At 51.8% G+C, this 15508-nt stretch overlaps 1 protein-coding gene, 1 long non-coding RNA gene and 3 other non-coding genes across 9 annotated transcripts; 1 reads left to right on the forward strand and 4 right to left on the reverse strand.

Annotated features, from left to right (window-relative positions):
* Positions 1-1756: 1756 nt before the first annotated feature.
* On the forward strand, positions 1757-3681 carry LOC140641094 (uncharacterized). The gene is made up of 2 exons (XR_012037611.1): positions 1757-2120; positions 2300-3681. It is a non-coding gene; the product is annotated as an uncharacterized lncRNA (long non-coding RNA).
* TRNAV-AAC (transfer RNA valine (anticodon AAC)) lies at positions 1777-1849 on the reverse strand. Its single transcript has one exon. It is a non-coding gene; the product is annotated as a tRNA-Val (tRNA).
* Positions 2162-2233, reverse strand: TRNAP-UGG (transfer RNA proline (anticodon UGG)). Its single transcript has one exon. It is a non-coding gene; the product is annotated as a tRNA-Pro (tRNA).
* An 806-nt stretch (positions 3682-4487) lies between the features above and the next one.
* On the reverse strand, positions 4488-4560 carry TRNAT-UGU (transfer RNA threonine (anticodon UGU)). Its single transcript has one exon. It is a non-coding gene; the product is annotated as a tRNA-Thr (tRNA).
* A 2105-nt stretch (positions 4561-6665) lies between these two features.
* Positions 6666-15478, reverse strand: TRIM7 (tripartite motif containing 7). 5 transcript variants are annotated; one of them, XM_072840387.1, is made up of 8 exons: positions 14753-15464; positions 13485-13580; positions 12352-12582; positions 11357-11379; positions 10957-11072; positions 10405-10440; positions 8166-8420; positions 6666-8007 (listed from the first exon to the last, which is right to left on the reverse strand). In XM_072840387.1, the coding sequence occupies exons 1-8, from the start codon at positions 15269-15271 to the stop codon at positions 7988-7990; spliced, it is 1296 nt and encodes a 431-aa protein (XP_072696488.1). In that variant the 5' UTR covers positions 15272-15464; the 3' UTR covers positions 6666-7987. The 5 variants fall into 5 exon arrangements, with proteins under 5 accessions (XP_072696488.1, XP_072696487.1, XP_072696486.1 ...); XM_072840386.1 differs by having other exon boundaries at positions 6666-8420; positions 14753-15455; XM_072840385.1 differs by lacking the exon at positions 6666-8007 and having other exon boundaries at positions 8282-8993; positions 14753-15455.
* Between the last annotated feature and the right edge of the window lie 30 nt (positions 15479-15508).

Here is a 15508-nt window from a genome sequence, read left to right on the forward strand (position 1 = left end):
TTCTCTTCTAAGAACTTGATACTCTAAGCTGGGGAGATGTATAGACCATCAGAGACCTGCTAATAGCAGGGGCTGTGGTCAATTTACAATTCCCTGTGGTTTTGCGGGCACATTTTTTTTGGCGGGGGGGCACATTTTCTAATCTACACTGAGGATATGGTATTTCCTATATGGGAAAGAGATGATCCTCATTAAGCAGGAGGTCCTGTTATTAAAACAGGAGATACTCAGCTGAAACCATCTCTAAATGCCCATGAGGCCTGAAAGATACACACTTTGGCTTGAAAACACATAGCTATATACAGTTATAAGAATCACCAGCAATCTTCATATTAAGAAGCCAAAGAAGAGAAAATAAATCTACTGGGATGCTGCAGTAATCCTGTACTCTCTAGCACTGGCTGGCTACCCACCGGTCTTCAAATCATGCCCCAGGTAAGTCAGGCCCCAGGGATGGAATTCAAGCTACTTTCATCTTTTAGAATTTAGAGCCAGCCATTTAAAAGAGGTTTGGGAAGACTTAATAATTTATAATCTAAGTTTAAAAAGCATGTTTCAAATCTGTATCTATAACAGATAGATATACTACAGCAGGGGAAAATTAACAGAAAAACAAACGAGGTTAATTTACCACATATTGGTAGTTATCTCTAAGTTGTGGGTTTTCCCATCAATTTATTTTTCTATTTTTTTCCTGGATATGTTGTTTTCTTTCTCCTCCTCCTCCTCTCTTCCTCCTCCTCCTCCTCCTCTTCCTCCTTCTCCTCTTCAAAGTGGATTTTTATAGTGGGAAGGGAAGGGAGGATTCTCTATATGATATTCAGTCAAGTGTGTTTTGTCAAGATTTGGTATCTCTAGTTAGAACACTTGTTTAAAAGGATGGAAAACTCAGGCAGCAGAATGGAATGGAGCAGGTGGAAGCCTCTGAGATCACAGCCACTTCTGAAAGTGCTGGTGCTATTTGCAGGGGGAAAAAAAGCTATGGGTTTTTTAAAAAATTGAGAGGAGGGTGGAAGGTTTTCCTCTCCTTTATTTAATTTCTAAAAATAATACACATTCACGGTTTAATTTGAAAAAAATTTTAAAACAACAACAAAGTTGAGATTATAGAAGACTTCCTCTGCATTCACGTGCATTCCCCAAAGTGAAAGGTGGGAATGACTTGAGAATCCCTACTAAAACCAAGGCATGAGGTGGTGTGCACTGCACGAATCTTTCCCTCTGCGTGCTCATGGAGCCCAGTGGCTCCGGTCAAACTAATCCTGTTGGCTGGGATGTAGTTCTCTAACCTATAGATTCCTCCCAACACTTTCTTTTCCTGAAGACCCTTGGAAAGTTATCAGCAGTGAAGGAAGGCATCCCAAACCCTGTTGAAGCGGCGTGATGTGACCGGGCAGTCTAAGGTGCTGGCTTAAACCCCTGGTCTCTTTGAGGGCGAGGGTTCGAGTTCCACCACTGCTAGCTTTTAAGTTTTACGTCCTAGGCAGCAAGTGGGTTGGGATCAAGTATTTACAGGGTCGGTGGCTGAGGTGGAAACTGGCGGTGTTCCACCTCTTTCTCCATCCTGGAAGACCGCCCACGTCTGTAACCAGACAGAGAGGACGGTGAGTGGATGTCCTGAACCGGAGCCAGGTTTGTTCCAGAGTCTCCAAATGTACCCCCAATGTAATAATTTTCAAATAGTAGTTGGCGGGTGATGTTCTAAACAGGACCAAACTGGCTCATAGTCTCCAATTTTTAAATACGGGAAAAAGGAAAACAGAAACCAAGTCTCGGTGTTTCCGCCCGGTTTCGAACCGGGGACCTTTCGCGTGTTAGGCGAACGTGATAACCACTACACTACGGAAACCGCCGCACGCCGCTCTCCCTATAATGGTCTTGAGGGTTAAGCAAGCCTTCCTTGGGGACCGTGGATACAAAGTTCCACGGCTAAAATGGCATCATCCCTCAGATTGGCAAAAAAAACAACCGCCAGCGGCTCTGCATCGTCTTTCATCGGCGACCCTCGGTTCCGAGGCGACTCACACTTCTGCTTGCTCGTCTTCCGGAGCTCCAGGCCACTCGGAGCCCTTGCGTACGCCATCTGCTCGTCCAAGACGCGAACCGTCCATCTAAAAAATGTAGGTAAAAAGTACCGGGGGGGGGGGGGGAGGGAAAAGGCGGGCTCGTCCGGGATTTGAACCCGGGACCTCTCGCACCCAAAGCGAGAATCATACCCCTAGACCAACGAGCCGTCCGGTGCCTCCGTGCTTGGTTCAGTCTGTAATCTGCGTCTGCCTGGGGGCGTTGTCACTAACAGGAAACCTTACTTTCGGTGCGTTGGCATTACCCCTGGATCTCCGTCTCCATGCCCAATTAGTCCCTGCTCAGCAGTCTTCGCATCCGCCGTTAACCTCATCCGTCGGCAGCTCGCATCCCTCGGCCCGGCTCTGTGATCTGGAATCCGAAGGGACGTGTCTTTGCCGGCGCGCCTCCGGCAGCAGGCACCGAGACGGGGAGCGCCTGCCCTCCGGGGCAGCCCGAGGAAGGCCAGAGTCTGGAGGCCCAGGGTCCGGGTGCAACTCCCGGGGAGAAGGGCAGGCGGGCTTTGGAGACTGGATCCTGAGCCGCGACGAGCCAAACAAAGCCCGAGGGGCCCCTTCAGTGGGGCTCCTGGTAAAAGGACGAGGGCTTTATTTTTCTCATGGAAATACGACAAGCAACACATACGTACTTGCAAAAGCTTCAGAAAAAAACTTCGGGGAAGTGTAAGGCAGAAACGAGATGACCGGCTGCGGTGGCCGGGTGCGCAGCCCGAGCGCCAGCCCCTGACTCGCTGCACGAGCTGGGTGCTCCTGGGGTTGCCTGGGGGTCGCCCCGCTCCTGTGAACCGGGGCCCGGGGTTTGAGCGCGCCCACCTCCCTCGAGGCATTCTCCTGGGGTTGCCTGGGGGCAGTCCCCCGCTCCCGGCGAACCGGGGTCCCGGACTTGAGGGCGGCCTCCTCCCTCGTCTTGGACCTACTCTCCCTAAAAGGGCTTAATTGTACCGAGTCATTCAGTAGTAAAATAAAACAAAAAAAAACAAAAACCCAAACTCAAACCCAACCAACCAAAAAAAAACAAAAACAAACAAACCCAAAACAGCGATTCTTATTCCCTGATGTAAAATTCACGAATAGCCAGCCACTCAGAGCTGGTTCGTAGGTTTATTTTTGTGCCGCCAGCAGAAAAATTCCCTACACAGAGGACTTAAAAAACAGAGTGGGAGACGAACGGTGGCTAACCCACTTCAAGGAAAGAAAGTGGTAATTTTTCACCGCCACTGCACGATCTCGGCTCAGCCCTCTGCTTCGTTCGCTGCTCCTTTCCGAGCTCTTTCCCTGGAGAAGACGATGCTAACCAGCCCCTTCCTCACCGAGCATTGTCCTCGCCTGCTGTCGCGCACACCGTGCTGGATGGACAGGCTCTGTCCTAGGCCACCGTGTATCCTCGGGCGGGTTGCTACCCCCTCCGTGTTGTAAGCATTTGCTTCTCTTCTCTATGGAATTGTAGAAGAAAAGTGCGAACAAACGTCCACAACTGGTAACACCTGCCCAAAAGGCTAGAACTGCCATATTTGCTTCTGGTCTTTTTTTTTTTTCTTCTTCTTCTTCTTTTAACCATTTAGTTTTTCTCTTAAACAATAAAAACACAACTAATACATGGTGACCTTTTGGCTTTGATTTATTTATGCTGTTAAAAGAAGTCACGTACGCAAAATGAAATTAAATCCCCAGAGGGCAGTGGGGGCGCTGCCCCGTAAGAGCCAGGCTCGCCCGCGGTCTGGAGACCTCTGCAGCCACCGCCGGGGCCCGCACGACCTGCCCGGGCGGCCTGGCTCCGGCAGAGGTGGAAGCGTGTCAGCCGAAGGGCCAAGGCTGCATCCAAGCAGACCCGAACACACGAGCCCTGCACGAGCCAGGAGCGCACCCGCACCCTCAGAGCCCTGCGCGTCCCGGGCTCCCGGGATTCGCGGACTCCTCCGCGGCGGCCCTACTGGACGGCCACCTCACTACTGAAGCTACGTTGTGGGGACACGGCGAACTAAGCGGGGGCTTAAACCTAGCACCCCTCCCGACTAAAGATTCCCAGGGCGCCTTGTGGGGAGGTGGGCGTAGACAGGTGTTCCCCACTACGCGGAAGAAACAAAGAGATGAAGACTCGCCTCTGGCCCGAGCGTGGTGAGAGGAGGGGCACGGGAAGATCTGCCACGGGCTTTCCGAGCGCACGCGAAGGAGGCGAGGGGCCGCTGTGAAGTCGCATGGAGCCGGCGGAGCCTGTGACCGCAAGGCCACGGGCACAGGGAGCCAGCTCTTCCCGAAACAACGCCACTTCCCGTCGGCGGGAATCTAGGGGCCACGGACAGTCCGTTCGGCCGAGGGCCAGACCTCGCAGAAAGAACGGAAATTCGTGTTGGCTCACTCGTCTCCCACGTTTCCATCTCCCAGGAGGGGTGGAAAAACAGAGACAGGCCCCAGCGAGATTTGAACTCGCGACCCCTGGTTTACAAGACCAGTGCTCTAACCCCTGAGCTATGGAGCCGACCACAGCCTGGCGCTCCGCGCTAGAGCAGTTGACAGCGCTACCTTCCGCCGCGCAGCCGCAGAGAACCACAAGGATGAGCCGAGCAGAGAGAGGGGGGCCGGCGCCTTTTGGCCGAAGAAGGCCTAGTTCCGCCGCCGCCGCCGCCTCACCAGCAACGTCAATAAGCGTCCATGCCGCAGACCAAACCGCAAATCCTAGGAGAAAGCCCCGCCGAGAGACGGCTGACGCTGCGCTGCCCTGGCTGGGAGGGATGGGGGCGGGCACAACGCTGCGCGAGCAGGGGCGGGGCTTCCAGGGGCGGAGCATTAGGAGACCCGGGAGTTTTCCGGGGGCTTAGGGGTCAGGGGTGAAGACCCGTTGGCCAGAGAGGTCACAGTCTTATAGTGTATGAGAATGAGGGTGCGAGGTCAGGGCTCCAAGGGAGGAGTTAGGGGAAGGGTATCAATAAGCCTGTCCTGAAGGAATCCAGGTACAGCTGCTAAGGTGGGCTGCCCGTGGGCAGTGAGAGAGGATGTTGGAGAAATCAGAAGGACCGTCGTGAGGAGAAGCTGGACAGAGAAGGACTGGGTCAGGGCTGTGGGTAGCCCTAGCCCTTGCTGCACCTTTCAGCAAGTTAGGAAAAGGCAAACCCTTGGGGCCCGCCTTAACTCTTGTGGAGCTGGTTCCCTAAGAATCCCTGAAGGCACAGGGATGCAAGGCATGGGGAGGGTGAGAGCCCAGGTGAGGGACAAGAGAAACCTTTGCCCTGCAAGGATCAGGAAGTGGCGGCTGTACAAGCTATGAAAGCAGCCCAAGTGTTCATCATTGATGAATGGATAAAGAAGTCACTGTGTATATATATATATACACACACACACACACACACACACACACACACACAGTGCAGTGCTATTCAGCCATAAAAAAAGAATGAAATCTTGCCATTTGCAACAATGTGGATGGAGCTGGAAAGTATAATACTAAAGGATGTAAGTCAGAGAAAGACAAATACCATATGATATCACTCATGTGTGGAATTTAAGAAACAAAACAAATGAGCAAAGAGAAAAAATAAAAGAGACAGACTCTTAACTCTAAAGAAAAAATTGATGGTTATCAGAGGGGAAGGGGTGGGGAAATAGGTTAAATAGGTGATGGGGATTACAGTACACCTGTCATGATGAGCACAGGGTGATGTGTAGAAGTGTTGAATCACTATATTGTACACTTGAAGCAATGTATGCTAACTAGCTGGAATTAAAATTAAAACTTAAAAAAAGAAAGTGGTGGCTGTAAGTGGCAGGCCTTGACCTGGTGGCCCGACCTGCCCTATGGTCCCTGCAAAGCCAGGTGACTTGGATCTATGGGTGCCCCCTCAGTCTGCAAGCTGAGGAGCCACGTGAGGGTCTGTTGTGAGCAAACTGTCGGTTCCTCATGCAGATCACAAGGATCTGGGATTAATAGGTGGGATCAGGAAGACCCAAGTTAAGTCAGTCATTGCTTTCAAAGATCCAAACATTTCACAGATCTTAGGATGCCCAAAGGTTGGTAGGGAAAAATGCACACGATCACACATATCCTCACACCAGCACTGTGTCATCTGAAGTCACTGCACTGCCCTAGTGACAAAAAGAGAACATCTCTTACCCTAAGTGTGTGATTATTACTGTAACTGTTGTTATATTTCTTCAGATATATAGGTATCTATGTAGTTATTCTGCAAACACAGTCTGGTAGACACACAATCACATTCACAAACACAAACACAAAAGCTGAAAATATACACACAGACAGACACCCCAGCAGTCCCCAGACCTGGCCCTACAAGCTTCTCCACCAGACATCCACTTTCTGTGACCTGTAATATGCATTGCAGTATTTCGACACAGTTGTGTGACTTTAACTGTGATACTCAATTCAAAAGCCATACAAGCCCAGATAACATTAGGGCTTGATGATAACACTAGCCAATTTAATTAGCAAGTGAATGTTAAAAATGGGCTTTCCTTGTGGAAATTAGTGGTATGCAAACACCTGCTACAGTGTTCCAACCCTACTCTCTGTGTATGAACACAATATAGGATTCACCCTCTGGAATGATACAATGATATTGTAGGTTGGACTCATTTTTTAAAGATTTATTTATTTATTGGAGAGAGGGACAGTATAAGCTGGGGTGAAGGGAGTTGTGCAGAGGGAGAGGGAGAGAGAGAATCTTAAGCAGGTTCCATGCCCAGTGCAGACCCAAGCCAAAATCAAGAGCCAGTTGCTTGACTGACTGAGCCACCCCTGTAGGCTGGACTCTTGGATGATCCTGTCCCCAGCCCATAGGACACTGGATTCTGATTACCATGCTATGTCGACTGGGTCTGCCTCTAGAACAGTGTTATGCCTACCCTATAAGACCCTTATATGGAAGTTTGAAGCATCTCAGGGATAGAGTACAAAAACTCCATGACACTTGCAGACCAGATTGTTCAATTGTCACTGTCCCTACATGCCAACACATCTGTCTAAACAACCTGTGCAGGACAGAATAGGTCTGAGACTGGCTTTCATCTAGCCAAGTAGCCAGGTAGTGGGGAAGGAAACTATGGCCCTCACCTAAATAGGGGTTGGTTAATATTTAACAACAAATGAAAAATAGGATATTACCAAAATGACCTGGGTCTATTTTCCTAAACCCTATGCACATGCTGATAAATGCCCTCTCCAAAATCCGCACACACCCCTGCCCCTTCAATCTGAGATACAAACACACATGCACACATTCTTCACACACTTAAACACATCTGCTCACCCAGTCTAGCAGAAACCTTTGCTCCTACTGTGCTCTTGCACTCAGACTGTGGGAGTCAAGAATGAGCTAAGCCACCCTAGAAATGAGCTCAGTCTATATTTCCATCTCCTCATCCCACTTCCCTGGGAAGTACCAAGCAGGGGACAACCCAACAAAAGCTAGGGAACAAACAATTAGCCAAGGGAGTAACACCCCAAGCAGGGCATAGGCTGAGCAGACCTTGACAGCAGGGTCCTCTGCTGTTGGCATACATTTAGCAAGTTCCAGAAAGGGTATGTGAGAGGCATATTTGTGCTCTGTGAATTCCCATGATCATATTAGTCACATTTGTAAAATTTTAAGTGCTATTCTATGTTTCAAAATTCCCTAACTTTTGGTCTCCTTACTCAAGGGAGACTATACTTTGTATTTGAAAGGCGTTTAGGCATCTGTGAGAACACAAGGCTGTCACCGTGGCCAAGAATGAACATATCATTCTGTATCATTGGGTTAAGGGTATTGGAAGGTAGCCACACCAAATGCCAATGTCCTGGGCTTTCCTCTTACATACAGGTCAAGACAAGAATCTCCTTCCAGTTCTGGCTCAGGCTGTTTCAGCTGGGAGTACAATGCTCCTTCCTGAGTAGAGACCACAGGCCAGATGGATCAGGTGTCTGAAGGCAGGGCTGACAGTTGACAAGAAGGGAAAGCAGAAGTGATCATGAACTTGGCTGTCTGGGCCACACGCTCCTGCATGCCCTGAGGACAGCACTGGGCTTGGTGTTGCTCCACAGAAGGGGAGACCTGCTAAGACCAGACAGTAAGCCCCAGTGACGGGAAGTACCTCTGTCAGGAGCTGGGCTCAGGTCCTCACCAGCCTCCACTGCCTCACAGCTCGCGCCAGATACACATGCAGACAACAGGTAGAGGACAGGCCCCCAGGGTCCAAGGCACCTCTTCCCCTGCTGGGTTGACCGCAGAGCGCCCACTCTGCAGACTCCAATGTTGTGGTCTAGGGCCTCCGGGGCCGTGTCTGGAGGGCAGGCCCAAAGGAACTGGGGGGCTGCGACAGAGCGCAACAGTGCTTCCCCTGGGCGGCCTGAACATGGAAGAAGGCACCTGTGAGTGACTCACCCTCCCTGGGAAGCGGACGCCTCCCCTCAAGGCCAAATTCGCAAGTAGGTGCCCGTGGAGCAGACAGAGAAAAGGGGAAACACGCGCTCGTGGAAGTTGACGCGGAAGGTGTAGAGGTGGCGCATGTCCTCCGTGGCGTAGAAGGACACGGCCCCCACTTCCAGATCCAGCGCCACGCGCACTCGGGACAGGTGGCCACAGCTGAGGGGTGTCCGTTCGGGGCTGGTCACCGCCCAGTACTTGCCGCTGTGGAGCTGCAGCGCCCACACGCCCTCCTCCGGGGTGAAGGGCGTGAGGCCCTTGCGGCGCACGCTCTCCCGCGCCACACCGAAGGCCCAGCCGTCCTTGGAGCCCACCTCCACCTCCCAGTGGTGCCTGCCGGAGGAGAAGCCGCAGGACGCCAGCACTCGCGTGTTGGTGTCGAAGCGGCATGGGTGGCAGGGCAGGTCCTGCGCCCGCTGCCCGAGGCGCACGCTCTTAAGATCCAGGGAGAGGATGAGGCGGGGGTTGGCGGTGTCTGGGTCCAAGGTCAGCTCCACTGAAGGCAGAGACAGAGAGAGGCGTCCCATGCAAGCCCCTGGCACAACTCTGTCGGTTCCTTCGCCTCCACCGATCCCCCGCAAGTACATGGCGAGGTCAGACCGGAGGGAGAATGAACCCAATTTGAATCCCAATTCAAACAGATTGGCAAGTCCAATTTAAAAGACGATTGCAAAATATTGAACACTAAATATTGGAAGGAACCATTAATTTTTCTAATTGTGATTATGGTTTTGTGGGGGTTTTTAAAAGTCTATCTTTAGAGATAACATGCTAATATTTATGGAAATCACTTATTCATGATTTGCTTCCAGTGGGAAGAAGTGGGTAGGAGTGTTTATGAAAAATATTAGCTGAAGGTGTATGATGACGTAATTATTCATTATGATCTACTTTTGTGTACGCTAAAAATTTTCATAATAAAAACTTAAAATATGCACACTTGTCCTAAGTACTATCTTCCAGGACTATCACAGGCCCCAGGAATCCCACAGTTCAGTATCCCTGTCCTCCATCAGCTTCCTTTCTGGGAGAAAGGGAAGGAGAGACAATAAATGACATAGATAATATGAGGAATCAGGAAAGAAGGCTGTAATTTCATCTAGAGTGGCCAGGGAAGGCAAAAAGGTCTCATTATGTAATTCACAGCAAACACAGAAAGGAAATGAGGAAGCCAGATATTCAGCTGTCTGGAGGACACATATACCAGGCTGAGGCCCAGCCAGCTCAGTGCAAATGCCCTGAGGTGAGTGTGTGCTTGGTGCATTTCAAGAGCAGCAAGGAGGGCTTGTTGTGGCTGCGCAGAGTAAACCAGGGAAGAGTGTGCAGTGAGGCCAGATCCCTAAGCCTGGAAGACCTCAGTGAGGACTATATTGAGTGAAAGGGCTGTCCCAGGGTCCTGAGCAGAGGAGTGGCATGCTCTGACTTGGTTTAGATTTTTCCAAGGTAAATTCTGACTTAGCTTGTTCAGTCAAGAGTATCAGGAATATGAGACTTCCCCTGCCTTCCTGTGGGGTTGGATCTCACTCAACCCAGAGCTCTGCAATAGTAAGAACCACCTCCCTTCCTGTCTTCAGCCTCCTCCCTCTGCTTTCCCCTGACCCCTGCACACAACCACTGTCCCCAGAAGAGGTCTCTGTCTGGGAGCAGGAATAGGGGAGACAGCCTGTCCGGGAGGGGAGACTGACCCACAGTTTATAGGCCTGTAGGTCCCCCTGCAGCCTGAGGGAGCCAGAACTGGGAGGCAGGGATGAGGGAGAAAAGGAAGCAGACGGCAGAAGGCAGACGTAGGCCGTATACCAGCAGAAGGAACCAACCATGCGCAAAGCCCAGAGAAACAGCCATGGGCAGGGAATGGATTCTCTACATGGACAAATCCTGGGAACTCACTATCAGAGCAACCATCATACCTTTCTCCTCTTTCTCCAGTTCTTCTCGAAGATCCTCTGAGGAGAAACAAAGTGGGGTATGCGTCAATGGCTTAGGAGATTATCTCTCTGGCAATGACGGTGATACCACCTCCTCTGACATTTACAGCCCCACTGGCTCACTCACTCCCCAGATACCCCAGAGGCTGAGAGTTGATGTGCAGACACTGGGTCAAGTGTAGGGGATAGGGAAGGGGCAGTATCCTAACTCTACCTCTCCCATGTCTCCTCTCTTTAGCCTGAGCTAGTCTGACCTGAACTCTTCCTCCTCATCCCTCTTTTTGCCCCTAATCCACTACCCCACCTGTCCCTGGGGGTATCTTTGTGTTGAGGAGGTTAGGGGGGTGGCTTGAGGGGGATTGTTGCTGAATGGATTTGCCACCCTCATCTCTGTGCACCAATCTGGCCTTGACACACTCTAGCTCCAATTTTCTCACACAGCTTTTGGAAAGGCACATCCTTGGGACCCCAAAATACCAAAACACACCATGGCCTCCAGCACTGAGTGGCCCAGCCCCAAGCACAGGCCCCTACCTTTGAACTTCTTGAGCAGCCCCTTTAAGACAAAGGTCTTGAGGGAAACATTCCAGACTTTATTTTTCATCTCAGAAGAGACTGTGGTGGGCTTGGGGCCAGGCACATTGCTGCACCTGCAGGACAAAGACCCAGAGGAAGCCCGCAAATACTGTCCTACTCCCACCGGACTGAGGATGGCAAGGTCCTCTTTGGTGGGGAGAGGCAAAGAAAGAAGAGGCTGGTCTTACAACAGAATATCCACAGCCAGTCAGGTGGACATTTGCCTTAGAAGTTACATTGGTAAGGAGGTGTGGGAGTTGGGAGGTGAGAGGTCAGCAGTGAGGGAATGAAGAGAGAGACCTCAGTGGAAAAGAAGAGCCAGCTTGTAGAGGCCTAAGGCACTCCTAGGTCCACTCACCTGCTTAAGGTGTTTTTGAATTCCTGGTGAGAAAGATGAAAGAAAACCAACTCAGCATCACGTAACCACCAGTCACCTTTGAGAAAATAAAACTGGCCTCTTGCCCTACTTCTAGAGAGTAAGCAATAAGGTGTACCACCCCCAACCACCTGCATGTGGCCCAGAGGGCAGTGGCTTCCTGTTGTGCCTGATTGCTGGGTGTCTCATCGCCTCCCTTCCCAGGGCTTTGCAAATGCTCCCTTCATTACTGAATCATCACTGGAGCCATGTGCTGGTATCCAGTGTTGCCTCTGCTCCCGACACCACTCCAGGGAAGTCATAGCCCTTCCGCAATGACTGGCCACTCAGACCAGTATCTTCTAAATGAGTATGCTTGACCCATTTGTGCCTTGTGAAGTTTATTTGTGGATTGTGACTATTTATTTTATTTATTTATTCATGAGAAACACGAGGGAGAGGCAGAAGCACAGGCAGAGGGAGAAGCAGGCTCCTGCAAGGAGCCCGATGTGGGACTCAATCCCAGATCCCAGAATCACGCCATGAGCGAAAGGCAGAAGCTCAACCACTGAGCCACTCAGGCGTCCCTGTGACTATTTTAAAAGGAAATAAAATAGAAAATGTCAAAAAACGCATTACATGTACTAAAGATAAGTATTATTTTCTGAGATTTTTGTCACAAGGTTTATATACTGGAATATGACGTACACCTTGTATACAGCTCTTTGGAACTCCTTTCTGTCTGCTAGATTGTATTCAGCCCAATTCATGAATTGTTGAGTAAAGCCAATAAGATCTTTATTGCGGCTCAAGGTCAAGACAGTTTTACCACATCTTTTTAGACCTTTAAACCCAGGAGAAGAAGGGCACTTTTCTGCAGTCCCCTTCTGCTTGAGTATGTGATTCTACTAAATTCACAGAACCTGACTCTGTTCTCACTTGCCATTTGTGATGCCTGGGGATAAATGATTCATACTTCTTGGCCAATCCAGACTCACCTGGAGAAATTCAAGGTCAGGCTTTTGAGATGTCTCCTGGATTTGGCTGCTGAGCTTGGAGAGCTGGGTGATCTCACCCTCAAGCTGAGCTATGTTCTCATTCCGCTTCTGTGTCACCTCCCGGGACAGCTCCTCCAGGCGGCCCAAGAGCCGGCCTTCCTGCTCCACCAGGAAGGCCCTCAGTGCCTGGAACTCCGCGCCCGCCTTCTCTCGCTCAGCTGCCATCTGCTTCTGTCTCAGGAGGGGAGAATTGGGATAGGCAATGGGATGTCAAGATGTAGCATTTGGACAGTAGCATCTGAGCCATTCCACAGGACAGAATTCCACTCATCTCACTGTTCAGGGGTCAGAGGCTCACCTACACATACCCACCACACACATCCTCTAGTTTAGATATCCTTACACAGCAGTTTCAACACATGCTCTCGAGTTCCCTGTCACAAATGTGCTCTCCCACCTACCTAGGGCAACTTCAGATTTGCCCCAGAACCACCCAGGGATGCAGCTGTCTCACTTGGAAAGTAGGAGAAATATTTAGGACATTACTTAATGTCTCCCAGAGCCACTGTAAAGATTAAACTGAGGTCACTTCCTTTCCACCCCCAAACACATTTATTTTGAGTTAGAAACTACACAAGAGGCTCAAAATGGAGTCACTGATGCTAAGTCCCACATTAGGAAACAGAGACTTAATCACAGTTTCAGTTTTCTCAGAAAGAGAATCTCACATCAGCCAATCAGGAATTACCTGATCAGTATTGGTTAAGTAACTGCCTGATAAACCTCTACCCTCCCCAACAGGGAAAGTAACTGCAATAACCAATCTGCTTTTTGGCCTAGTATAAATTCCTTGTTCCTGCTCATGTCTGCCTATAAATTCTTTTGCTTTGTATAGCTTTTCAGAGTTCTTTTCTATCTGCCAGATGGAATGCTGCTCAATTCATGAATTGCTGAATAAAGCCAATAATACCTGCAAATTTTACTCAGCTAAATGTTGTCCTTTAACATTTGTTACTCCTCCAACTTTCACTCTTCACTTTACTTCTTTTTAAAGAGTGCACACACAGGCCCAGGATGGTGGGTGGTCCTCTGTTGTCACCCAAAGAGGATCCACCTGGAGGATGCCCGCTCACCAGAAGCTCCTTGCTCTCCTTCTCTTCAGTGGAACGAAATGCTTCATAGTCCTCCAGATCCTTCTTCAAGACCTTCAGCCTGGACTCCAGGAGTTCCTGCAAAAGGGTGAGAAAGGAGACATTATGGTAAGAGGCCTCTGGAAACCCCTACATGTGCCTTTCTGGAGCCATCTAGGAGAAAGAGAAGACCCTCTTCATTGAAGAATAGGAGGCAGGGCTGAAGCCATATCTGGACATCCAGATGGCTATAGCCTGCACAGAAGTACATAGGTGTACGGGGCAACTGAAGGGTGACTCCTAAGGCCCCAAGGTCTCACTTCTCCAGACCATCTGTTCACAATCCAAGCCGAAATGCAGGCAGGCCCTGTAGCAGCCCAACCTACCTAGTTTTCCCCTCTGTTTTCCTCCTCACCATCAGAAAGCTGTCTGGGAGGGAGACAAACCACGAGAGACTCTTACTTATTCGAAACAAACAGGGTTGCTAGAAGGGAGGTGGGTGGGAGATGGGGTAATTGGGGGATGGGCATTAAGGAGGGCATGGGATGTGATGAGCACCATGTGTTATAGGCAACTGATAAATTGTTGAATGCCACATCGGAAACTAAGTATGTACTTATATGTTGGCTAATTGAATTTAAATTTTAAAAAACTCTAAACCCCTCCCAGAACCAGAAAGCCATCTGGGTGGGAGGGCTGAAGTGGAATAAAGAGTAAAAGACTGGGGGCTGTGTGCTGAGGCAGTAAGGAGGCAGGAAAGAGAGTGCCCAAGATCCACATGTTTGACACAGCCCACCGACAGCTTTTGCTGCTCCACTCAAACCAGGCAGCAGGCACCCGCTGCCTTACCCCAGTCTCCTGGAAAAGTCGCCCCACTCGGCCCAGGACGCAGCACAGAGCCACCGCAGGGAAAGGGCCGAGAGGGTGGACAGAGGAAGTGTGGGTGTGATGGCAGCGCTGCTAGAAGCCAGGGGCTGACAAGCAGGATGAAAATCGCCAAGTCTGTAGAGGTATCGCGAAGGTGGTCCAGGAAGGAGCCCAGAGGGAAACTCGAGGTGGCGGGTAGGATGGTATTAATGATGTAGCGGTGACACGGAGAGCGCTGCCCTGAGTCCCAGGGCAAGGCTGGCTAGCGTGGCAGAGGAGAGAAGCGGCAGGGTCTCACCCGGGCCTCCCGCAGGCCTGCCTGCTTGCCCTCTGCCCCGCACATGCAGGCAGGCGGAACCCGGGCTGGGGCCCTGGGGACCTGCACGGGGGGCGCGGGCGCTTACCTTAGCCTCCTGCACAGCCTCATCCAGGGGCAGCACCGCGTGCGCGCGGTGTTCGCGGGCGCGGTCGCACACCACGCAAATGGCGCGACCGTCGTCCTGGCAGTAGAGCTTGAGTGGTTCGCCATGCAGGGCGCAACCCGCCCAGGCCGCCTCCGCGAGTGCGCGCTCGCCGGGCGCGGCCCCGGGTAGGCTGAAGCGCCGCAGCAGCGTGGCCACCGAGGCCAGCTGCCGGTTGGGCCGCAGCTGGCTGGGCCGCACTGGCTCCCGGCACTGGGGGCAGGGCAGCGGGCAGGGCAGCGCGCGCGGCGCTGCGGTAGGGCCGGGGCCGGGGCCGGGGCCGGGGCGCTCCCAGCAGCGCGCTATGCAGGAGCGGCAGAAGCTGTGACCGCACTCGACCGACACGGGTTCGCGGAAGAGCTCCAGGCATATAGAGCAGGTGGTCTCGCCCTGCAGTTCTGCCGCCAGGGCCAGCGCCTCGGCCCCGGCCCCGGGGTCCGTCCGCAGCCCCACCGCCGCCATGCGCTCCCCCAGCGCCCCGGGTCGGGCGGTGCCGGGGACGTCGAGGGGCGAGGGGTGCAGAGGCCCGAGGAGGCCTCCGAGCACCCGCTGGGAGAGGAAGGGCGGGGCTGAAGTCGGGCTGGCAGAGCCTCGAGCCGCGAGCTTGCCGGGCTGGGACACGAGAGCGCGAGAGCGTGTCTGTAGGCGGGCCGAGTGCAGGCCAGCGCCGCGCGTCCCCGCCCTGGGCCGCCCTGGCCG

The sequence above is a fragment of the Canis lupus genome, chromosome 10 (assembly GCF_048164855.1).
Source record: "Canis lupus baileyi chromosome 10, mCanLup2.hap1, whole genome shotgun sequence".
Lineage (NCBI taxonomy): Eukaryota > Metazoa > Chordata > Mammalia > Carnivora > Canidae > Canis > Canis lupus.

What these genes read in the sequence shown, in the direction of transcription:
- TRIM7 (XM_072840385.1), bottom strand. Translation starts at nt 15,271, where the DNA reads ATGGCGGCGGTGGGGCTGCGGACGGACCCCGGGGCCGGGGCCGAGGCG. An exon ending in AGGCTGTGCAGGAGGCTAAG is followed by an intron (nt 13,581 to 14,752) that starts GTAAGCGCCCGC and finishes ACCCTTTTGCAG; the next exon opens with GAACTCCTGGAGTCCAGGCT. An exon ending in GCTGCTCAAGAAGTTCAAAG is followed by an intron (nt 10,441 to 10,956) that starts GTAGGGGCCTGT and finishes GTTTCTCCTCAG; the next exon opens with AGGATCTTCGAGAAGAACTG.